The 26,294-nt window shown below is 37.8% G+C and overlaps 1 protein-coding gene across 9 annotated transcripts in view; it reads left to right on the forward strand.

The window, feature by feature from the left end:
* Positions 1 to 26,294, forward strand: part of NSMCE2 (NSE2 (MMS21) homolog, SMC5-SMC6 complex SUMO ligase) — a 274,568-nt gene that overhangs the window by 56,260 nt on the left and 192,014 nt on the right. For all 9 annotated transcript variants that reach the window (XM_055348734.2, XM_004047519.5, XM_004047520.5 and 6 more), the window contains one exon: positions 3,065 to 3,171. In XM_055348734.2, coding sequence (XP_055204709.2) covers positions 3,065 to 3,171 — 107 coding nt within the window. The remainder of the gene's footprint in view (positions 1 to 3,064; positions 3,172 to 26,294) is intronic.

Genomic DNA, 26,294 nt, shown 5'->3' on the forward strand with positions numbered 1-26,294 from the left:
TCTGGTGTTCCCTATTCCCTTTGTTGCTTGGGCTGCACCAGTCTTTCTTAGTGTTCTTCAGCAGCTTGTCCCAACATTCTTGGGCCCTGGAGCCTGAACTGAGGCTGCCTGTAAGCCAGTTAGGCTCCAGAGATTCTTTCCTTAAGCTTCATCCCATCAAAACTGACCCAAGCCTTGCCCATTTCCTCCTTTGCAGGAAGGTCTCTTTGGCCTTGAACCAGCTTACTATCTGGCTCAGGTCTTAGTAGCATATATGGGACCCTGTTAATGAGAACTTATCATCCCATTTATTTCGTTTTGCAGCTCTTCTGTAGTATTTTGAATATCTTAGGCACATTCTGAATGCTTTCAAAAATTAACTCATTTAATCCCAGAGGGAGATTGCTAACATTATATCTATTTCCACTGATTTAAGCCCCTTACAGACTTTCATTTCTTATGCTTCAGACTTTTGCTCCCAACAGATACTTTAGTGAGTGCCTATTTAGTTTTGGGGTACCTCTAATCATCAGAATTTTGGAAAAGCAGTTTATACTGTTAGTCTTTGTTCAGGTTACCAGCTTTACCCACTTTTTTGACCAGTTCCAGTATCAGAATCTAATACTCGTAAAATATACTGATCCATTAAGGAAAACAAAGCAAAACAATACTTTCCTTTAACTAGATAAGGCTGGTGTGAAACCAGTAGTCTATTTTTCATTATTTTAAATGGAAAAAAATAAATTACAGGTTAACTAAAACCCCTAATCAATTTACTGAAATGTAACTAAGTACAGTAAAATGCCTAAATAAATTACAAAACATCCATTACATTAGGATGTAAGTTGTTTAAACTTCACTTCTTTATCATGAAACAATATGATTTTTAACAAACGGTTGCTGTATATATAGCAACATATATATGTTGGTACCAAGCCGTATGTCCATTTTGTTGACTTTCAGAAATTTTCAGAACAACAAACTGTGACTCTAATAGTCTAACAATTTTACCTGGAGTATGACCTGAGCCTTTTCTCACGCACCATTTTGTTAAACATATATTTAATTTGGGGAATGTAAATACAAATTTTTCTTATGTAAACATTACACCCTCCCCCGACCCCCAAACTTACATTGAGATATTTGTATATTCTGTGCTGCCTGGATAGTAAAAGCTGAAGGGTCTTCTACCAGAAGCATGTTAACCCAGGAGATAGTCTATGAAATATACTTATAAGTAACTATTATAAAATTAAAGCATATGTTTTAAAAGCCAAATGTGAATGGACTTTACATTATTTCATTACTTTGGAATCATCTGTGGTATTATTCTTCAGAGTAGAAAAGAAAAACTGACATTTGTCTGCACTAAGGTATATGAATGGAGAGTCTTTGAGTAGGTTCATTCCCAAATGTGATGAAAGAAAGCTTTATTTTCTTTTCATTTAGTTATCTTAAATTCAAAGTTTTTAGTTGAAATTTTTATGTTCCTGTGTTAACTATCTTTTCCTAATATATTAAATTATGTTTAGAGCTTGAAGAAACAGTTTAAAAGCACTTGTAACAACATTACCTTGCTTTTCTAATTTGCTAGTCCCTTTTTATAGACTCCTGTTCCCTGAGGATATTTTAATTTTTTAAACATAGTAAACATAGTTGTTTCTTATTCTGACTAATATAAATAGTTACAATAACTGAAATATTTGTGGCTCTGTTTCTGCTGACTGTTATTCTTAGTGGCTTGTTTTCTTGTGTATTATAGGTATGTAAGGTTTTTTTGTTTGTTTTTATATTTATTTTTGTTTCAGCCTTTTCTCCTGTGATCTGCTCATTCTTAAAAAGTATTTGTAGGGATTATTTGACACCTAGATTAAGAGTGCCTTCTCCAGAGGGTAGTTATATTTGCTTCTGCCAGACACATGTGAGTACTATCTGCCTGAGACCACCTCCCACCAAGATCAGAGACTAGGGTCTCTGGATCACTCAGGTTAGGGGAACCCAGGCTGCTGCAAATCCAGGAGGACTGCCTTATGGCCAGTTTTTCTGGAACAAGTTTGTTTTCTCTTCCCTTTTCCCTGTTCTGCTTCATGGCCAAGGCTAACCTCCGTTCGGTCCCAGGGAGCAGGGAGAGATTACTTTTGGTTCATCTTTATACAAAGAGTTGGGATCTCAGCTTACTGTGGGATAGTATGTGACTTTGGCATTCTGTTGTCCCACTTCTCGTTTTTGTTTTATTCTAGATTTTGCCCTGGTTATTTCTTATTACCTTGTGACTCTTGTTTTTAAGATTTATTTTTTTTCTACTGTATCTGATATCTTTGGTTGTTTTCTTTTTTCTTTTTTTCTTTTTTCTTTTTTTTTTTTTTTGAGATGGAGTCTCACTCTGTTGCCCAGGCTGGAGTGCAATAGCATGATCTCAGCTCACTGCAACCTCCATGTCCTGGGTTCAAGCAATTTCCAGCTAATTTCTGTATTTTAATAGAGACTAGGTTTCACCCATGTTGGCCAGGCTGGTCTTGAACTCCTGACCTCAAGTGATCTGCCTGCCTCGGCCTCCCAAAGTACTAGGATTACAGACGTGAGTCACCACGCCCGGCTGCTATCTTTGATTGTTTTCATTAGGAAGATTGGTCCAAATAATCTAGCTCTGTGTTATTAAAAGTGAGAATCTTCCCTATTTGACCTTTAACAATCCTTCACAGTTTATGCAACAGATATAAGACAGAGCTGCTTAATGGATGAGGGAACTGAGGCTGGGAGAGGTGTAGTGATTGATTTAAGATCATGTAAGTAAGGGCACGGCCTGGAACTCCTTAATACAAGTCTTTTCTTCTTTCCAACCTACCACTGCCTTTGAGCTGTCTTCTACTGAGTGTATTCTTAGAATTTTGAATGAAGCATCATATGGTGAGGAGGTTTTTTTTATTTTTTTATTTTTTATTTTTTTGAGGAGGTTTTTTTAAAAGATGTAATACCTCTACAAAATTATTTAGATCATTGACTGATGTGGATTATATTGATGCAACTTTTTCCAGATATGGCATTTTAAGTGGAAAATAATAATTGCAATTTTTTTTTCTTTCAGCTGAAGTGAGTAGTGAATATAGTATGGACAAGGCAATGGTTGAATTTGCTACATTGGATCGGCAACTAAACCATTATGTAAAGGCTGTTCAATCTACAATAAATCATGTAAGTTTATACCACTCCCTGGTTATATATTTGGTTACAACTCACTGACCGAGAAGTAGAAAGACAAAATCAAAATTCTTCTCTAATTTTTAATGTTTCCTTATCCTTAGTGTAGCAGCTATTAAATTCCTCTAAATTTGGAAGTCTCATAAAATTGGAATCCTAAGTATTTTCCTGGCTAGGCCACTTAGGTTGATTAGCATATTAAATCTATTTTAGATTGCTTGCAATTTTTTGTCTCAAAATTTTAGTGTAAGCCTCCTTTGAATGTGAGGAGATTTTTATAAAATCCTAAAAATTGCATGCAACTTGTTTTTATTGTTCTATTTGCTTAAACATACAATTGAGACCAGGTTTAGTTACTCATTCTCTAACTTTAATATGCATCTATTGCCAAATTCTTAGAATCAGATAATATGGAAGAGTTTTAGAGCAAGTTTAAAAATAAAGAAGATCAGTATTTTGGTTTTTCCAGAAGCCAAACTTATCTTTGTTGACTCCAGCTGTCACAGGAACAACACATAAGGCAGTTAAGGTGGGAACATAGCAACATCCTTTTCAGTAGTACTGTGTTGAGTAAGAAATGAGCAATACGATTGCAGTCATGTTTCTGAGAAGTCTTTTGTCCTCTGAGCAGTGGAAACTCCCTGTTGAACTGATTTTGTATACCTGTGTAATAGGGTGTCTTGTATTTCTGGTTTCATTATTTGCCTTTTCTTACTTACAGCTATGGGAAAATTCCAAAAATCAAATATTTTACAAGATCAGTGATTACTCAATAGAAGATACATTTTTAAATCACGTTTAATACCTAAGCCAATGAAATGAGCATTATATAGTTATACTAAGCTTTTTTTAATGGTTAGTATTTAACTATAGTATTGACTAACTTTAAGAATATCACCTATATCCAAATAATAAATTCATTCAGCTTGTAAAATTTTGACGTTTCTGGCTATTGTGACTGTTAGTCCTGGTCTTATGAATATTTCTTCCATAGGAAAATATGACAGTGCCGTTATGTTGACATCATATTTGAAACTGGATGGCACTTAGACTAGAGGCTTTCAATTTCAGCCGAACCCTAGAACCAGCCAGTTTCTGAACTCTCAGAGATTCTGATTTCATTAGTCTGGAGCAGGATTGGGACACTAGTATTTTTTAGAAACTCATTCTAATGTGCATTCAAGGGTGAAAACCACTGACTTAAAAGAACAAGGCTGACTTGATAGAAGAAAGTCAAGTGTTTACTGCCAAAGATTAGAGTTAGGCTTGTTATATGGATCAATCTTGCTTTGACCCTTACATTATGTGGCACTTACTTGATAAGCCTTTCTATCTTTAACTTTCATACTGTGCAAATGCAGTAGCACAGTGTATATTACAGATAAGAAAACAAGATTTTGGAGTCAAAGAACGTTATGTTGATTTTTTTCCCCTATTAAACTCTAGGATTTGCAGATACTTAAGGTATTTTTACATCAAGAATTGAACTCTTGGCTGGGCGCGGTAGCTCACGCCTGTAATCTCAGCACTTTGGGAGGCCGAGGCAGGCGGATCACCTGAGGTTAGGAGTTTGAGACCAGCCTGGCCAACATAGTGAAACCCCATCTCTACTAAAATACAAAAATTAGCCAGGTGTAGTGGCATGCACCTGTAATCCCAGATACTCAGGAGGCTGAGGCAGGAGAACCGCTTGGACCCAAGAGGTGGAGGTTGCAGTGAGCTGAGATCACGCCAGTGCACTCCAGCCTGGGCGACAGAGCGAGACTCTATTAAAAAAAAAAAAAAAAAAAAAAAGAATTGAACTTTTCCCCCTTCAGGACATTGAGTCACTCATTTAAAAAAAAGTTTAAAACTTCTCACTCTTTCTCACATTCAGTAGTTAATAACATTTCTTTCATCTTGAGTTTTCATCTCATTATCCTCGAACAGGGAAGATAGATTTTATCTCACTTTTCAGCCCTAACCTCACACTAGAATAGACTGGAACAACTTGGATTTAGTGATTCTGATGCTTATCAGGAAGGTCTCTGTTCTTCTATAGGAAGAAAAAACATAGTTATTTTTCTTTTATGATACAAAGGTATGCTTTCTATGTAAGCTGGATACCAGACCAAGAATAATAAATCACAATTTCATAAGGTTTCTAAGACTTGATATTATATGGGGATATGACCATTTTGAGGGAAATGTTTTACATCACTTTATGTACTTGAAGCTAAGGATACTGCTATCTTATTGCTTGTTTTGGTGAGCGATAAGAATGAACAGCAGCTTGGGAGGGGCCAGGATAATATACTTGTTTAGAAACAGCAATGGTCTAGGGATCTGAAGCTTTTCCAGCCCTGGTTCTTCTACTTTCTAAGTTATGATCCCTGGTCAAGAAACCTAACCTCTTGAAACCTCATGTTCTTTGTCTGTGAAATTCCTGCCCTGTGTATTTCACAGAACGATTATGTGAATCAGATTAGATAATGTATATCAAAATGCTTTGGCATTCATCAAATTTGATGGGGCTGTAAGATAATATATTATTGCAAACTCAGATTTCCAAACAGAACTCCTTAGAGAGATGGAACAAAATCTTCTAAAAAGCAAATATTTTGTTTTGCTCACTTTATTTCAGGGTATTTTTTTGGCTTTGACCTGTCCTATTCTGGAATTCAAGAGTCATATAGGATTAAGTATAGGCTACTTAAATTATTGCACAAGGTGTTCATGGCCTCTAAAATGAATGAGTTGTTTAAAATAAGATTTTTTTTTAAAAGGCAATTAATGGGAACCCATACAAGTCCCATTTAACACACTGCTCTGTCATAGACTTTTGCAAATTGCGATACTTCTGTTACTATAATATTTGCCTAGATTTGAATCTGCCCTGTGGTCTTTCTGTTTATGAATTTTCACTTAGTCATAGATAGTTGATTTAAAAACTTTTTTAATCATTAAAGAGCATTTGAATTTATTATTTAAATAGACATCTCTCTTCCACTCTCATCTTCTCAGAATTCTAAAGATTATGCTCCTTTTGAAAAGTTTTGGAAGTTTTCTTTGGAACCTCAGAGGTATGGGTCAACTTACCAACAATCCCTGGGAAGTCCCTTTGGCAATTAGCAGAAGTTCTCAGGTTGTCTTCCATTGTCTCTCAAGAAAACAGGGCTACTATACTCCACAGTGCCCAAAGATTTTGTTTGGAATTGGCATCTATTTTAGTTCTCTGAAAGTTAAAAAAAAAAAAAAAAAAAAAAAGGACTCATTGCAGCTAATTTGTTGAGAGAATATTATGCAGTGAACACTAAAAAAATTCTCTAAGTCATTTATAAAAACTTTCAGGTTAAATGGGTTTTATACCTGTCACAACTCTTTAAAAACTGCATTTAGATCCTCAGAGAGTTCTATATGAACTTTTTTGCTATTTTCAGTCATAAGACCAACATGCCATAAAAGTGTTTTTAGAGCTATAAGACAGTACACAGATACATACTTTTTTTTAATCACTATTACTGCCACGGAAAAACTGTTTTCTCAGTTTCATATTGAGAACAGAATGATGTTCTGAACACTAGACTTCTGATGACCTGATGTTTCCTCCCTTGCTTTCTACGCTTTTATTAAGTACATTGAAGAGACACTATTGGCTGGCTTTTTGTTTTTCAGTTTTCATAAATAAATGAATAAATTTATGAACATTTGAATAAATACTCAAATAAATCTTTGAATAAATATTTACTGAACAGCCATGTGCCAGGCACTTCTAGTTGCAAGAAATAGGAAGTCAATCAGCAAAGTCCATGTGACCTTCACCTCAAGATATGCGAAGTCCAGAACAGAAGACAAATATTTTACAAATGTTATTTAGTTACTGCTGTGGTGTGTGCTACAAATTAAAAATAAAGCATTCAGGGAGAGTTAATAACCCAGGGGCAATAATGTCTTCAGGGCAGGGAAGAATTTGGAGACTCCTTCTGGAGGAAATGATATTTAAGATTCAAGTCAAATGAGTCTCAACATGGGAAATATGATATATTCTGTGTAACTTTTGCATGAAATGGAAGCATCTTATTTCTGATTGTCTTGATGTCAGCTTCAGAGTGCCTTAATCAATCCAAAGACTTATTGTGAAAATTAGGCCAGAGAAGGCCTACCTTTATATATAGAAAGTTAATGTTTATGGAATAGTTGAGTAACCTATCTAAGATTGGTCAGTGATTCATTTAGTAATAGATTTTTGAGTGCCTACTATGTGCCAGGAACTATGCTTAGTAATGCAAGTCATGGCAGTAGTTGATTTAAGAATTATTTTATTATCAATATCCTACTTCTTAAACGGGGGTTATCTCTCTTAAAATGAGACTTTTTATTGACTATTAAATAAACCCAGTGGTAGTACTGTGTGTTTCTGATTATATGTTTATGATTGTTTTAAACTAAACCTGTAGTTCCAAACTGTGGGCTTCAAATTGCTCAGGGTAGGTTTGGAGAGTGAACACCAGTTTAGTTCAGGGAGTCCTCACATCCATTTTTAGGTATGTGCTTTTTCAAATAAGAGGTGACAAATCCAACCACTATCATGGGGGTAGTCCTTGCAATGTTTTTCTAACCTTAATTCTCACAGGGAAAATGATGGGAATGTAGCTAAATGAGAATGACCCAACAAGTTCAGAGATTACTGTCATATATATTTAGCAATTGATGATAAAATATATATCCTCTCAGCTAGGTGTGGCGGCACACCCCTGTAGTTCCAGCTACTTGGGAGGCTGAAGTGGGAGGATCACTTGAGCCCAGGAGTTCAAGATCAGCCTGGACAACATAGTAAGACTCCATCTCTTTAAAAAAATAAAATGTTTTTGGTGACCAGTATAGTCTCAGAGTTTAGCAAAAGTAACTAAAGCTTGAGAGTCACATTATACTTCAGCTTTTATTGTTTTTATTATGATCCTTAGTTGTGTAGTTTTAAGACATTTTACCTCTTAAAAGAATTTTCAAAAAGATAAAGAATTTTCAGAATTTACCTGTATATTGTTCTTTTGGTATGTGCTGCTTCTGGATGTTAATTTATTGGAAAATCCAAGTATGTCTTCACTTTCCTCTAATACCCTCTTTTATGCTCTTGCATCTTATAAATTGTATAAGATTTTAAAGCATTTATATTGGATTACAGCTACATATTTGTTTTTTTGTTTTTTTAAGTCAGTATCTTATAACAATTCCTACTAGAAGCCTGGTGAGGGAGAATATTTTTCTTCTTAACTGGAGCAAGTAGGTGCTAGGTTGGTCCATTTGTATTGTTTTTTATAAATTCGTTCATGGATATGCCCTATGTAGTGTGGTTTTTCACTTGATATGCTAACCTGAACATTTTATATGCCTTTTAAAACTAATGTGTTGAGAGTTAGAAGAAATGTACTTGATGTATGCTATTGAAACCAAAGCGATCTTAGATATAATAAAGGAACAATGTGGGTCAAAGGTATAGTTTATCTCAGCTCTGTCATTATGCAACTAGTTTTGACTGTTTTTGACATAGCACTTCCCTGTGCCTCCTTGCTGTTCACCCTTCATCACCTGGTAAGTTGTGCCTTTTTCTTACTGTGCAGTTACCTTAATATCCACTACTTTAACATGAAATCCTATAGGGTATCTTGCAGGTTGGAAGTTACCATTTTAGTTAAACCAAATTTGGGAAGAATTTCTCCCTTAGAAAGCTAATAATTTATTCTATGGTACCTGAGAGCAGTTCTAGGCCACAGGATGTAACCTATTATATATGACCACTTACTGACTGAATATAAGAATATACCCCACTCTATTAGGCATTGTGAATCGTTGACAAAAGAAGAAGGAGGGGGAAATTCGTTCGGTGGCTATAAAATTTGAGGACAGGAGATTCCTGAGCATGAGACAAATTACTCTTGTCAGCAGAATAGCAAAAAGGCAGGAGGTGACAGGAGAGTGAAATTAGTGAAAAGCTCTTCGAGCCAGAGGGGAAAGTACTAGGAGACTCACCTCTTCTCTACTCGCTGCATATGGCATTCTACAGTGATAGACAACTCTTAACATGTTTCTTATCAAAAGTTTTCAAATGAGTTATATGTGAGCTTTTCATCTGTAGGAACATTGCTCAGGTGTGGAAATTAACCAGAGAAAGAAAGTTGACTTTAGGTATTCACTCTTCAGACACTTGGAATGTGTCTATTTCTGTGATTACTGGTAATTAACTTCTATTTCAGTGGTTTAGAACTCCCTGTACAGTTATTCCCAAATTAAGTTTGTGTTCGGTAACATTTTGCCTAATAAACAGAGACAGAGACAATTAGTTCTGAATATAGTATCCCACTAATTGAATTACCTCTGTAAGAAATAATCTAGATATAAAATTTTTTAGGTTTCGAAGTAACATAGCTGCTAATAGGTGAAAATATGTTATATTGAGACTGATTTTCACGGTTACTTCATAGAAATCCATCATAGTGTTTTGGAGTTATTAAATGTTGGGTTTTAATCAGACTTATAAAACTGTTACTGGGCCTTAATGTGCCTCTAGTGCAGCATTTTCAAGAGTTTGCCCCATAATACTAATTAATCAGGATGTGAATAAGTATAATAGGAGAATAGGATTTTGTGGTCAAATAAGTTTGGGGAATGCTTGATTAAAAGAATTTCCTTAAAGACTCCAAAGCCTTTAATGTGCTTTTATGCAATGTGATTCTCCAAAGGAAGAGGATATTCAGAAATGTTGTAAACTTAGTTAACTAGAACATCTCTCTGGAGGAGGGACTGATATTCTTCAGAACCCACTTTGGGAAGTGCTGCTGTAGTTTCAACCCCCTAATTTTACGAAGGAGGCTGTGAGATAGGTCCAGCACTTTGTGGCAGAGTTTTTTGTGGCATTCAGAAAACTGGGAAGTATGTCAAACTCCCTTCCGAAATGAGCCTTAAAGATGTTTCCATGTTGAAGGTCAGGAAAGGGCCAGGCCCTTTCTCCATTGCATTACTCCAACAGTGAGGAAGGGACAGTTTTTAAAAACATGCAGTGAATGCTTAGTCTGTGTTTGAAGCAAAGAAGACCCCTCTGTGCAGTGATGATATGAGAAAAAGGAGAGAAGGAAATGTTTGAGAGGAAAAGAAGAGAGGGGCTTACAGAAGAGTCAGGAAACACACAGGAGCAGCAGAATGGGCAGGAAACGCATATGGACCTTTGAAGGGCCAGGCTCACCACAGCACTCCAGGTAGGTACTGAGGCGCCCAGTGTGATTATTAAACACCTTGGCCTCAGTGGCACCAGGCCATCCTAGCAGCTAATTCTTTGAATTACCCAAATGATATGAATGTTCCTTAACACAGCAAACTCCTGATTATTTCTGACATTGTAGATAGCCCACATACAGCATTAAACCTTTATTTTAGATGTCAATTTAGCTTCCTTCCAACCTCACAATTTTCATGTAATTAATAAGTATTAAAAAGCTTGAGGTTTAGGCCTTTCCCCACTAATTGGCAGTGGTGCTGAATGGGCTAACTGCAGAAGAGAGAAGGGGAAATAGACTGAACTGGGACTGGGGAATGGATCAGTAAATGTTAAAATTCAGTGTAAAATGAATGCATTTTTCAGCGTGGAGTTGAAAGCACAGTAGTCACTCGTTGTCTACAGTTTCACTTTCCACTGTTTCAGTTATCTGTGGCCATCTCTGGTCCAAAATTATTAAACGGGAAATTACAGAAATAAACAGTTCAAATAAATAAATTAAATAGCACCTCATTCTGAGTTGTGTGATGAAACCTTGTGCCTTGCTGCTCTGTCCTGTCTTCATCACAAGAGGAAGGATGAGTACAGTACAATAAGACATTTTGAGAGCAAGAAAGATTATATTCACATAACTTATTACAGTATACTGTTATCATTATTCTATTTTTCTATTAGTTATTGTTAATCTCTTGCTGTGTGTAATTTATAAATTAAACGTTATTGTAGGTATGTATGTATAGGATAAAACATAGTCATACAGTCATGAACCACATAACAATATTTCAGTTAACGAGGGGCCATACATATGATGGTGGTGCCATAAGATTATAATATCATACTTTTACTGTACCTTTTCTGTGTTTACATATGTTTAGATACATAAATAGTTGTCATGTTACAGTTGCCTACAGTATTCAGTAGAGTAACATGCTGTACAGGTTTGTAGCCTAGGAGTAATAAGCTTACTATAGAGCCCAGGAGTGTAGTAGGCTATTCCATCTAGGTTTGTGTAAGTACACTCCGTGATGTTCCACAGCACTGCCTCATTTCTCAGAAAGTATCCCCATCGTTAAGCAGTGCATGACTATACAGGGTTTGGTACTATCTGGGGTTTTAGGCATCTACTGGGGGTTTTGGAATGTATCTCCTGTGGATAAGGGTGGACTGCTGGAGTTGCTTATTAGTCTCAAATTGTTCAGTTGGTGGATCACTTGAGGTCAGGAGTTCGAGACCAGCCTGGCCAACATGGTAAAACCCCGTCTCTACTAAAAATACAAAAATCGGCTAGGTGTGGTGGCATATGCCCGTAGTCCCAGATACTTGGGAGGCTGAGGCAGGAGAATCGCTTGAACCCAGGAGGCAGAGGTCGCAGTGAGCCATGATGGCACCACTGCACTCCAGTCTGGGTGACAGAGTGAGACTCTGTCTCAAAAAAAAAAAAAATTGTTCAGTTGGTGCCAATAGTATGTTTAGTCCAATAAAGAAACAAAAGCCTCTTGACATATGTACACAAATAGCTACAAAAAAATTTTAATGGTGAAATAGTTTGACAGAGACAATAAAAACATGCATAGGAAATTCAGAGTAAGGGAAAAGAGTCTTTGCTTAAATTCTGGCTTTCACGCACTCTAACTCTGAGCCTCAGTTTCTTCTGAAAGTAGGGATGATAATTTAGGTCATAGAGTTTCACTAAGGATGAAAGTGATAGCATGAAAGCACCTAAAACAGTTCTGTCACACTAATTTATAAGGTTGCCTAGAACGTTCTGTAAAGAACTCATTTCCCTGGACCAAATTCAAATACTGTCTGAAAGGGAATTTTAAGTTAAAGTTTGGAGAGTAGAGTGGGCAGCAGGAAACCATCGGGAAAGGCTAGAGATGATGTTCCAAGATAGGTTGAAGGAAGGGCCTCTTTCCTTGGAAGGGGTTGGGGGTGGCTTGGGGTATGGAACTTAGTGCTCATAGGCAGTGTTGTGACCAGAAAGGATTGTTCAGAATCAGGGGAACTGGGCCAATGCAGAGGCCAGTGAACAACGTGACATTTGGCCAGCTGCATTTGAACTTCCCTGATAGTCACCCACCCTATGTCTATAACAATGAAAAAGATACCGCACCCTTTAATATGTGATCATTAATAGTGATGAGGGGGTCATTCTAGAGATAAGAACCAGACAACAAGTAAACATTCACAGTTTTTAATTCAGGAATAACTTTCAGTGTTTTCTTAGACATTTTATTTAAATGAAGACTGAGGAAATTCAGCCCTAAAAATGTATTTCTCTCTGTGTACGAGTACACAATCATGCTGTTTATTAAACTATCTTGCTTACATCTTTAAGTATTTTTTATTTACTTTATTAGTAACACTTATTTGAAAAAGTAATTGGGAGAGAAAAATGTGTTGGATTTATGCCTCTGATGTATCACATGCAGGTTGTCAGCTCTGGTTCAAGTGTGTAATCTCTATACATTGCTGACAAGCGAGAGAGCGAGAAGGATATAAATGGAGAGTATGTGAATGGATTTTATTTTTTCAAGCCCCTGTGTGAGTTTGCAACTGTGCTGGTAAGGAAAAGTTCTTTCATTGTGCAGTGGAGCCAGTGCCCAGTGAACTGTCCTTGGGAGAATGGAGAGGATTTCTTTCCATTGTTTCTCTCTCACAGCATCAAGTTTCTGGTAATGGTGGCACTTTCCTTCTTTTGTGTTGTGGCCAGTGTGATATTTAAACCACTAAAGCTTTAAGAAGCTTTAAAAAAAAAAAAAAAATTTATTTTTTTCTGGACTTCCTTTTTTAAAAAAAAAGTCTAATAATACAGCACTCTTTAGTGAAAATCATGTTTATTTATCTTGGGTTAGAGTAATGCAGTCAGTTATTATGAATAGTTTTAAATTTAATGATCTTTTTTATCCTTTATTTCATCTTCAAATAATCATTTAATCATCTTCTCGTGGAAGCTGATATTCAGAAAGATCAAGTCAGTATTACTTAAAATTGGAAACAGTAAAGGCTGGGTGTGGTGGCTCACACCTGTAATTCCAGCACTTTGGGAGGCTGAGGCGGTTGGATCATCTGAGGCCAGGAGTTGGAGACCAGCCTGGCCAACATGGTGAAACGCCACCTCTACTAAAATATAAAAATTAGCCAGGTGTGGTGGTACATGCCTGTAATCCCAGCTACTCGGGAGGCTGAGACATGAGAATCGCTTGAACCCAGGAGGCAGGGGTTGCAGTGAGCCAAGATTGCACCACTGCACTCCAGCTTGGGTGACAGAGTGAGACAATGTCTCAAAAAAAAAAAAAAAATCAGAAACGGTAACCAGAAATAGTAGAATATGATGCACCACAGGATTGATTTCCAGACATTCTGACTTGCTTGCTTTTTACCTTACCCTTGGCTGATACCTGCAAGGTCTCACATGCTTCTCTGCCTGCCTTCCAGTTGCCTCGGCTATTTGTGGTTCTTGGAGTGCTGTTGGTACCACGAAGCAAGTCCTCTCTACCCATCAGGTCACTCTCTGTCACCCTGAGGTTTATTTTAGCCCCCTATATGAAACAGAAGCCCACATGAAATACTAAATAGGAACTTTAAGTGGAATAAATTCTGGGTGTGCTCAAAGAGTTCTTCTCTTGCAAAATCAGAAATTGAATTTGACACATGAAGTATAGTTAGGCCATGTTTTGAAAAGCTGCAGCAATACTTCTCAGGAAGTTGGTAAAAAAAATTTTAATTGTTTGAAAATTAAAAGCTTCAGCAAAAACATCATATGCTCAATTTTCTCTTGGAAGAAATTCTTGTTACTGCTTAAAGCACCTATAAATAATGTAGGTGAAACTGAACATGTTATACTACATGTTTTATAATAGTAATGGAACTGCTCTCAGAATATAGAATTAAACCGTTTTGGCTTTATAATGTAAAGTGTCATATATGGTCCTGTTACAATGGTAAATTGTCCAGTGTTAGAGTTAAATTTAATTAATGATTTTTTTTTTCTGTGCCTGCCCACTGAATAGCTATGTGGCCATAAGCAATTTTCATAGGCTCTATGCTCGCTTGCAAAATCAGCTTAGTAATAATATCTGCCCCTCCTATCTAGTGATTTCTTGATTAAAAAAATGAGATAACATTATGTGAAAGTACTTGGGAGGTGAGAGTGCTATATAAGGGCAAGGTCTTACTGTTCTGTCCTGTTAACTTTTTACTTCTTTCTCTTACCGCAAAAACACCTACCACAGGCTGATTTAAATTGGTGAACTCCTCTAAACCACCTAAACTTGGAATAAGTGGCGATAAACTTTCCTTATATTTATTTTCCCAACTCACAGCTTAAACTGGAAGGAAAAAGTGTATAAGATTCACATTTACCTTTTGACTTTAGTCATCTTTTTCATAAAGGTTTATTCCTGTCTACCATCCTGCCCCTCAGAATTTTGCATAAATCTCATATAACAGTTCAACAAGTGACTGGTGTAGACTGGGCCTGCTTTGTCACTGAGTCATTTTATTATGAAACACTTAAAGTTGAATATCTGTATATAGCAATGAAGAAATAATGTTAAACAGTTTATACTTTCTAAGGCCAGGCTTGGTGGCTCACACTTGTAATCCCAACACTTTGGGAGGCCGAGGTGGGAGGATCGCTTGAGTCCAGGAGGTTGAGAGCAGCCTGGGCAACATGGGAAAACCCTGACTCTACAAAAAAATTAAAAAATGAAAGTAAATAAACAATTTAAAAATTTATACTTTCTGATCTGATGGTTTTCATGACTAACTCATCAGACAGCAATGAAAAGTGAAATTAATAAAAATTCACAAAGCCAGATATAATTAGTTAAAAATAAAGTCTGAATAAGCCGTAATCATCTTTACTTCCCTCTTCCCATTTTGTAAGCAGTTGGTATTTGATTGATAAGCATGTCCAGCTGGGAAATAAAGATCTGGCTTCTAATCCATGTTCTACCAGGCTGTGACCTTGGACAAGTCACGTAACTTCTGTATTTCAGCTTCCTCATTTCTAAAATGGGGTAATAATAGTACTTGGCCTACATACCTCATTGGGCAATTGTAGATAAAACGAGATTATAGATAGGAATGTTTTGACTACCCCCCTGCCCCACAAAATTGAAAGGTGGTTATATAGTTACCACATACAGTCCTCATCTGACAACCCATATCTGAATGGCCACAAGACTGAAGAGTGAAAGAAACTTCCTGATTCTACCAACAAGAATGGGAAGGGAGTCCCTTTTAGCTCTTAGAGGAGGAAAGATACATTCCCAGTGCTTAGATCTCTGAATCAGATTCTGGAACACAGTTTCCCACAGAAATGACAGTCAGTGGTTGTGTTTCTGGCTAGCCAATAAAAAAGGAAAAAAGAGGTTTAACCATAAATAGTTCATTGTGATCCAATTTCTATAAAGCTGTTAACAAAGCCCACTTGTAGTATGAATATTAGCTTGGTGTTTGTTTCAAGTATGTTGGAGGCCTTAGCCCAGGTCTGGATAAGATAATGAATCCACCTCTCTTCTAGCTTCCCCACTTATTTAATATTTGCACAGGGCTTACTTAAGCCAGATTTGTAAGTATCATCAGTTCGTACTCCAGTCTCATGGCCCTTTGACTGAAATTCTGAAACCAACGTTCTTTCCCTCAGTGAAAGGGTGAGAAGCCCTTTCAGGTCCCCAATCCCTTTAATAAGCACAGTGACCTTACAAAGTTAGGAAAGGTGGCTATTGTTGACTCTGAGCCTCAAGAAGGTTAAGGGACTTGCTCAGATCACTTGGTTAGTCTCAAGAGGTGAGACTTGAACCTCAGTGTTTTGACATGTAATTCAAGGCTGTTTTCATGACAGTTCTGTTTCAAGATGGATGCTATTCATTGAATTCACTTTGAGTTGTAGTTTTCAGTTGAGAGTAAGAATGTTTTTAGGGAGTCTTGGTTATAAAGTGTATTTATGATTTTGTACATCTCTTATTGTAAATTTTCCAAAGGTAAAGTTTTGGGAAATTTAGTCAAAACAAAAAGTGACTCCCCACACTGATGTGGCATGTGTTAGAGAGGGATTCTATTAGAATTAAGGAACTATTTGAAGCAAAGAATACTGTTATATGTAACGGTTATATTAAAAATAAGAAAAACTTTTGAAGAGCCAGTATTATTTACTTCTTTAAAACTTTGTGTTATATTTTTGAAGTGGTAGTGGTGTGAATATGAAGGAATTTTAGGAATTTAAAGTAAAATAAAAATGAAATAAACTTTTTTCTTGTTTTAATGATATGGCGTATGTTTATATTTATTAAAATGTTCAGTTCTTACCATAATAATAGCAAGCCTAGCTAACATGTCTCCAGTGCTTGTTATGAGCCAGGCAGTATTCAGTTATCTCCGGTTGAATAATTGTTTTCTTCTTGCCAGGTTAGCCTACAGATTTGTTCATGATCAATTCTTAGAAGTAGTGAGGGATAAGTCTCCATGATAGAAGACAGTGATAAGGTCTGTATGTGGCATTATATGGGACATGTAAAAATGTTTCACTGAATAGTGAAAAGGACACTGCAATTGGAGTCAGAAGACCTAGCCTCCTCCTTGTTCCTCCCTGGCCTAACAGTGTGACACTGGGTTAGTGACTTGTCTTCATAAACCTTCAATTTCCTTATCTGTAAAAAGAGAACAGTGATACCTCATAGGGCTGTGGCAAGGATTAAATGAGATAACTTAGGTAAAGTACTTAATTTATGCCTTCAAAAGATGAGGCCTCATGTAGCAGGCATTCAGAAAATATTAATTGCCTCTTGTCATCTTCATGCACAAGGTAGTTGTGAAATTAAATTGGAAAACAGAATATGAAAGCTGGTTTAAAAACATTTAAATGTCGTTCTAATATAAGATGGTATTTTCCAATGAGTGGTGCCTTCTTCAGCACTTTCAGAGTAAAATATATGGGAGAATTAAGGAGACTGGATTGTAACTAGAAAATCTGGATTTTACTGGGTGGCCATCACATCTGGAAACAGTGGTTTAATGATATTATCTTACAGTGCAACATGTAATAGTATTATCTATTTGCAGACTTGGCCACACTGTAGTCTCAGTTCCATCACCTATTGTTTGGCTTGGAGAAGTAATTTAATCTCTCTAATCACTGAGAATCAAAATTATATACCTTATTTTCAGAAGTACTCAATATGTTAGGAAGCATGTAAGTGTGGTTTTTATTTTGTTTATTGTTCTAATTTTTCTATAATACAGCAGTTTTTTGATTAGGCTTGTGATGGATAGAATTCATTTTCATTTAGTCAGAAAATCTTTCTAAATGGAGGAGAATTAGAAGGCAAAAGGCAATTTGATAGGTGTGCTAGTGGGAAGTAACTTCAAATCTCAGGGAGCCATATTAATTATAGAGAAAGCAGTGCCAGAGAATTTGATAGGCTGCTAGATGGGAGTGAACAGAGCAGGTAAAGGATAAAGAGCATTAATAAACTGATGGAGTATTAGTAATTTCATAATCTTTATTGTGTTGGGTGAGATGTGATAACAGGGAAAACATTCAGCCTCATATCCTTGGATTGCCCTCATTCTGGGCTGTGGACATGTGGTATAGTGTAAAGACAAGGGATTTGAAATCAGACTTACTATTTATTAGAAAAGTCATGGCACTTTGGAAGTTAATTAATTCATGGATTTGAAAAAATGTTACGATCTCAAAATAGATGTTTATGCTTATCTTTTCAGTTACTGTAGTCGTACTAAATAGGTTTTGTTGTTGTTGTTGTTGTTGTTTTATTTTGAGACAGAGTCTCGCTCTGTCACCAGGCTGGAGTGCAGTGGCGCGATCTCAGCTTATTGCAACCTCTGCCTCCCAGGTTCAAGAGATTCTTGCGCCTCAGCCTCCCAAGTAGCTGGGATTACAAGTGCATACCACCACACCTGGCTAATTTTTGTATTTTTAGTAGAGATGGGGATTCATCATGTTGACCAGGCTGGCCTCAAGCTCCTGACTTCAAGCGATCTCCCCGCTTTGGCCTCCCAAAGTGCTGGGATTACAGGTGTGAGCCACCGCGCCTGGCCCTAAATAGATTTTTTAAAATGGATGCTTAGCAAGAACAGAAGGAAGAAAACAATTCACATTTTCCTGTCTTTTTGGTGAATTAGTTCTTTTGATTCTTAAGATCCTCTAGTTGTGGAGGGTATGACCGGAGGACCCAGGGAAGGTACTTCTGCTACCATCTAGCTGGGGTACTCCCCAGTGGTCCCAGCTATGGAAGATTGGTCTTCCTGGTTTAGAGTGCCTCAATAAGAAAGGACTTCCATGAGACTTAGCACTATTCCATCTCCATTCTCCTCCGAAGTCTTTTACGTTCCTCAGGATAGATAACTCAAAGTTGGCCAGGCCTGGTGGCATGCACCTGTAGTCCTAGCTACTCATGAGGCCAAGGCAGGAGTATAAGGATGCAGGGAGTTATAAAGGTGCCACTGCACTCCAGCCTGGGTGACAGAGTAAGATGTCTCATAAAAAGAGCACCACCTATGTGGATTCCTCCTCCACTCTCTCCCACCTCATCTCCCCTCCACATATACTCTCACACAAAGACTGCAGCAAGGCAGACTTCTTTCACTGTGCCTTTAGTAGCTAACTGTTTCGATTCTAGTGCAAGATGGCTCTTTACCACCAGATAAGCTTTGGTATGACCAACCACTACTGAGTTGTGTAGTAAAGGGAGGTTTATCTAAATATGTAGAAGAAAGTTGAGATTCTCATTAGTTAGAAATTTGATTGCTCGAAATCTTGAATTTGATGTAAAACAGAATAAGCAGTTAGGGAAGGGAACATAATATAGGCTTTGTGTATTGAGAGTTGCATTAAAAGAATTGCAAAGTCAAGGCCCGGCATGGTGATTTATGCCTGTAATCCCAGGACTTTGGGAGGCTGAGGCGGGTGGATCATGAGGTCAGGAGATTGAGACCCTCCTGGCCAACATGGTGAAACCCCATCTCTACTAAAAATACAAAAATTAGCTGGGTTCGGGAGGCTGAGGCACGAGAATTGCTTGAACCCAGGAGGCGTAGGTTGCAGTGAGCTGAGATCGTGCCACTGCACTCCAGCCTGGCAACTGAGCAAGACTCCGTCTCAAAAAAAAATTGCAAAGCCAATCCTAAGGCAAAGAGGCTATGGAAGAAATTATGCTAAAGGGATGGGAATAGTTTAGGCTAGACTTGGGGGGAAAAATCAGTGGAATTCTTTTTTTTTTCTTGTAAGTTTTTTTTTTTTATTTTAGGAAACATGTTTTCTACATTAGAAATGCAAGCATTGGGGGAAGTTTTCTCAGTTCCACATGCTGTGATGTCTTTGAGGAGGTGAGGACAGGAAAGGGTAGACAGAACTTTAATCCTTGATAGGAAAATATATGTTGAATGCCATCTGGGAAACTTCTCTCTGACTCATTTTGTCAATGTCGAAACCAAGCTGAAAGTCAGTTTGGTTGTTCAAAGGTCTCCGTAATCATACAGTTTGGGTATTTCATTTGATAAACATTACCTGGCTTATCATTTCAAAACCTGTTGGAAGAATTTTTGAAATCACTAATCGATCGGTTTAATTTCTGTGAAAGATTTTATATATTTTTGTGGACTACTCATGAGTTTAAGCTGCCTCTTCCTAAGAGCATAATGTCTATATCACAAGCTCATGAAGATTGTAGTGAATGGCAGCGAAACACTGTTCTTTGTATAAATGCTGAGATATGCTTAAATAGATTCCATTGATAAGCTCTTGGAAATTTCTGTGTTATAAGCTGCATTTAGAAGGAGTGAGAAAGGAAACACTGGGAGGAGGGTGGAAGAAAAGGAAGAAGACTGTCTAGAGTCTTTTCTGCCAGTTGCCCTTTCTCAAAGACAAATGGACATTTGTCTTGGTTCATTTGGCCTACTGTAATGGAATACCATAAACTAGTAGCTTATGAACAACAGACATGTATTTCTCACAGTTCTGGAGTCTGAGAAATCTATGATGAAGGTGCTGGCATGTTCAGCATCTGGTGAGGGCCTAGTTTCTGGTTCTTAGTGGCACCTTCTGGCTATATCCTCACAAGATGGAATGAGCAAACAAGCTCTCTGGGGCCTCTTTTATGATGGCACAAGTCCCATTAATGAGGGCTTTGCCCTCGTCCTCTAATCTGTTACCAGAGGCCTCACCTCCTAATACCATCACCTTAAGGGTTAGGATTTCATCATATGAATTTGGAGGGCACACAGGCTTTCAGACTACAGGTATAGTTTGGTGCTTTTCAACGCTTGTTCTTCTTGTTACTTTGGCCTGCCTGTCTGACAAACAGAAGATATGTGGTAATAAGAATGAAGCCTATTTGTAGTGCCTAGTATGTCTAACACTGTTCGAGGTGCTTTATACACATTACCATGTATTCTCAACCAGGGTATAGTAGATAATAACAGCATTTTTGTGTAGATGAGGAAGCTAGGGCTTGCAGTTTTGTGACTCACCCAGGGTTACACACCTAGTAACAAATCCAGAGAATATTGTTCAGTTGTTCTCTTATTTGACCTCTCTGCTATTGACAACTGCTCCTTCCTTCCTGAATTTTTATTTTCCCCTGACTTTCATGACAACACATCTGTTTTTTCTTCTAGCTTCTGGTCACTCCTCCATAATCTCTGGTAGATCCTACTTCATCTCTTCACTCAGTAAAGCTTGCTATTCCTACCCGTTCTTTGATTTTCTTTCTCACACTGCATACTCTTCCTGAGAAATAGCATCTATGCTCATAACTTGAATTGCTGTCTTTATGCTGCTGAGTCCCAGATCTTTATTTCCATTCTAGATTTCTCATCTGAGAACCACACACATAAATTTAACGATAGATTTGACATTCTCTACTTAAATGTGCTATAGGCTCCTTAAATTCAGTGTCCCACAGTGACGTTTTCCCCATGATTTTCTCCTGGGATTCTGTAACTTCGTAAATGGTAATATCATCCACCCAGTTTCTCCTATCAGAAATCTGTTGTCGTCCTTACTTCCCCTACTTAGCTCTTCACATTTTACATTCCATCTCCAAATTTTCCTGCTTCTCAAATTAATTCACCTACCTCCATTCCCATGTTCACAGTCTTCAGTCCCCTTGGGTACACTGTCTGCACACAGTTGCTCTCTTCTCCTATATTTCTTATCTGGTAGCCCACGAGATCTTTCTAAAGTGAACATTTGATTTTTTTTTGCCTGCCTTTTCCATAACTTTACCTTCTTCAGTTTTTCCTTGTTACTTTCAGCTTTAAGCTCAAATTTCTTTACATGGTGTACACCCCTCCTTACCTCTCTAGTCTCATTTTGTACTATTCTTTTACACTAGCTCTTTGAGTGTTCTCTTGCCTCTGGCCTTAGCACACACTATGTACTGGGAGTGCTTTTTTTTTCATTTCCAAATAGCTGACTCTTTCTTACTCTCCACAGACTGAGGCTAGCTCCTTTCTTACAGCCTGCTCTGACATCATCCCATCTCTGTTTGCCAAGTGGATTACTCTCATGTGCTCTCATAACATCATGAAGTTAATCATTTTTCATAGCATTTGTAGTTGTAACCTAGTCCTCTCTCCAAAACCACATCTCAGACATATAACTGTCTTCTCTTCATTTTCACTTTATTTCATTCTCATAGGCATTGCACATTTAACCTTCCAAAACTAAACTCTTGTTTTTCTCCAAAACCAGCTGTTCCTCCTGACTTCCCCATCTTAGAAAATGGCAGTATTACTATTCCATTTTTAATTAGACCAAAATCCAGAGTTGTCCTTTGTTCCTTAATTTTTTCACAGCCCATATCCAGTCCATCAATAAACCTTACTCTTTCTTTTTTTTTTTTTTTTTTTTTTTTTTTTAAGACAGAGTCTTGCTCTCTTGGCCTCTTGGGCAGGCTGGAGTGCAAATGGCGCTGTCTTGGCTCACTGCAAACTCCACCTCCCGGGTTCAGGAGATTCTCCTGCCTCAGCCTCCTGAGTAGCTGGGATTTACAGGCATGTGCCACCATGCCTGACTAACTTTTGTGTTTTTAGAAGTGATGGGGTTTCACCATGTTGGCCAGGCTGGTCTTGAACTCCTGACCTCAGGTGATCCACCCGGCTTGGCCTCCCAAAGTGCTGGGATTACAGGCGTGAGCCACTGCACCCAGCCAACCTTATTATTTCTACCTACAACATGTATTTAGAGTCTAACCACCTCTCACTGTTTCTCCTACTGTCACCCTAATCCATGCCATCATCACTTTTTACCTGGATGCCTGCAGCAGCCTGCTGACTGCTCTCCTGCTTCTGCTCCTCCTCCCCTAAAGTGGTTCTCATCCTAACAGCCAGAATGACCCTTTTAACAAGAAAATCAGAAGTTTTTACTACTCTGTGCAAAACCTTTACACATCTCTCTCAGAATAAAAGCTAAAGCCCTCCGTCATCTGTCCCACTTCGCACCCTGCTTTGATTAATACTTCTGACCTCATCCCCTGTTACTTCCCAAACCCTTTTTACTGTGACTCGAACTATATGGCTCACCCCCTCATTTTCTTTAGGTCTCTGGTTCAGATGTCATCTTTTCATTGAAGCCTGCCTTGACCATCCATCACAGAAGAGCTCACTCATTTCCACTCTGCTCAGTTGTTCTCCATGGCACTTATACCATTTAGCTAGTTACGTATTTTCTTATTATTCTTCTACTCAAGTAGAATACAAACTCCACAAGGACAGGAACTGGTTCTCTTGACTGCTGTGTTCCCAGCTCCTGGAGCAGTGTGGCCTCTAATAGGCTCTAAGTAACTAGTTGAAGTCTAGGGTAGTAGTTATGTCATGGACTTAGCGATGTAACAGACCTGCTAATGCAGTGAGTCCTAGCTCCAATACTGAGCTCTTCAACCCCTTGTAATTAGACCGCTCCTCAGCTTCAGTTCCTAATCAATAGCATAGGATGTATTCATTCTTACCTATAATGTTATTTGTTTGTGGGAGGGTTAAATAAAATAAACTGTATGAAGTGCTTACCTCAGTACCTTGCCAATAATAAATAGTTGAGAGCAGCTGCTGCTACTAATACTGCTGCTAATTCTGATCAGATTACAGCATTTAAATTGCTTCTGACTTGTTCATCTCTTCTACCAGATTTTGTCTGGCTACATCTTAAACTTGCTATAATAATAATAATAATAACAACAATGTGACCATAAGAATACCAGTAATAATAATAGCAGCTGTGATCATTTGAGTGCTTACCGAGTACTAGAAAGTATTCTCTAAGTCAGCACTTCCCAGTGCCTCTTCCTGCAGTGATGGCACGTTCTATATCTGCTCTGTCCAGAGTGGTGTGGTAGTCACTAGCCACATGCAGAGAGAGTTCTTGAGCACTTGGTAGTGTGACCGAGGAACTCAGTGTTTAATTTTATTTAATTTTAATTAATTTAGATTTTAATGACCATGTTGGCTACTGTATTTTAAAACTCTAAATTCCTTACCTACATTAATTCATTTAATACTCAAAGGTTAAATAGATTATAGATGAAGAAATTGATTTTCTGAGTGGTGAAGAAACTTGCCCAAGATTACACAGCTAATACAAGGCAGAACTGGGGTTTAAAGGTTAAAGACCTAGATAATCTGGTTCCAGGGTCTGTTGCCAGCACCCTCTGTGCTGCACCTCCCTCGTGTCATTCTCAAGAATTAAAGTCTTACAGGCAAAGGACTGAGGTGGCGTATCTGTATTCTTGCTACAGGGAAAGCTGAGAGAATTTCTGGTTCTTACTGCAGTGAAATATCACTCCTAAAGTGAGAAATTCCCAGATTTAGGATAAATGTTCAAACAGTTCTAGACAGGTAAGCTTGGCTACTCAACCTCTGTGTACACTTTTTTCCAAGACTTAAATTTACAAATATAGTGGCAGCAACAACAAAATGTTTCCTCCTAAGGTGTTGCAGCTATTTTTCTAAAAGCAAAAAACATGCTCTCCTCCTCCCCAAAAGGGAGAATGATACATCTTACCAGGTACCGTTTCCAGCTTGAAGTCCAAGATATCTGAGCTGAGCTTATTCCTTTTGTTAAGGTTGCCTTATGTCGCTCTACAACTAGTGAGCCAGCAACTTATTTTTATAAAACATTAGGAGAAAAAGAGAAGGGGAAATTGGTTAAAAACATAAATATGTTTATGTCAGACCAAAGAATAAACATGAATAGATACTTTAGTCTTAGCTTTTGCTATTGGTTCTGAATCCAAAGTTGGTAGTTTTAATTCCCTTCCTCCACTACTCATTCCATGTTCTTTTTGCCCTCAGCCAGCTCTCAGCTAATTGTAGATTTTTATCTGTAGATTTTTATCTGACTGACGTTTATCTGACAACACTTTAGACTGTCATTCACAGGGGTGGGGAAGGAGGCTTTGAGTTGTTGGTGGTCCTGCCTGTATGGAGTTATTTCTATCTTCCATTATCTTTTACCGCTAGATGTGGTCAAACCAAGAGGTGTTCCAGGTTCCAGACACACACCTCCCTTCTCTCATTCTGTTGCAACAATCTTCTTTACCCTTGATAATCAAGATTCATTAACACAACCAATTCTGTCACCTCCCTTTTTGTCCCTGTTCTGTGTCATGAGGAGTTCAGAATTGCTAGGTTGCAGTTTAAGCTTCCAAATCAGTGGAGGTATTGTTGAGTCCGTTGGTGAAATCATTCTTCACTTGGGTGCTGAGACTGTTAAACCAGCAGAACCAGAGTCGCAGTGATGGGGGAATTGCAAGTTGGTCATTAGATGTGATGAGGAGGAGGAGAAGATGTGTAACTAATTCTGCTTCTGTCCCTTGGTTACTGGGCCCTGTATTATGGCTGTGGGAGAAACAATGTTTTGTATTATTCACTGGTTCTGAGCATCTTGGGGAGACACCACCCTATCTAATTTTATTTGGAACTGAATCTTCATAAGATGATTTCAGCATTCTGAAAGATGATCTTCTAGATGATAGGGTATGTGGTAAGAAGAGCAATCCATTAGCATCATACCATCGTTGTACTCTTTCACTGTTAAATCTTGAGTGAGATACCATGGTGATGAATGAGGCATTCAGTCATTCTGTGGATGGCAGAGGTATGGTGGACAGGAAAGGCAGTTTCATATTCAGAATATGTGTCTTTTCATATGAGGACTGACAAGTGGCCACTGAAAGTTAGGATGTATGTCTGAAATCATGTATGTTTTCATAAAATTAAATCTATTCTGTGTTGTTACTTGGAGGCACAAGCAAAGTAAAACATTTAAGGTGAACGGGGGTTTGAGTAAGTTGAAACTGGCTGACACTGACTCACTATGACCTTGGGCAAGACGCTGAACTACTGCGAGCTGCCTATTCCTCATATCTGTGAAATTGGGATAATGATATTTTTGTGTATATAAGGCTTTGAACCACTCAGACGAAAGGTGCTGTGTAAGTGCAAAGTGTTGTTAACAACAATACTAATCCTCATTTCACCTTGCCCTCAGTATGACCTGTGTTTAAATTGAGCACTGTTAAAAAGATTGCCTGTGAAATGGTATCCTGTATAGTTATGTTGCTGTATGTTCTCCCAGCACTTGATATATTTCCTTCCCAACACTTTTTATAGTTTGCAATAATCTGCTTGATCGTTTGAATATTTGTTTCCCCCACTAGATCCAAAAACCTCTGAGCACAACGGGGACCACTTTAGTCTGTTTGTTATAACATCTCCAAGGCCTAGCATGGTTCCCACATGTGGTAGATGTTCAGTAAATATTTACTGAATGAATAAATGAATAAATAAATAATGCATGTTTCTGTGAATTTCTGCCAAAACAACACAAAAAGCCAGAGATGTAAAA

Source organism: Gorilla gorilla, chromosome 7 (assembly GCF_029281585.2).
Source record: "Gorilla gorilla gorilla isolate KB3781 chromosome 7, NHGRI_mGorGor1-v2.1_pri, whole genome shotgun sequence".
NCBI lineage: Eukaryota > Metazoa > Chordata > Mammalia > Primates > Hominidae > Gorilla > Gorilla gorilla.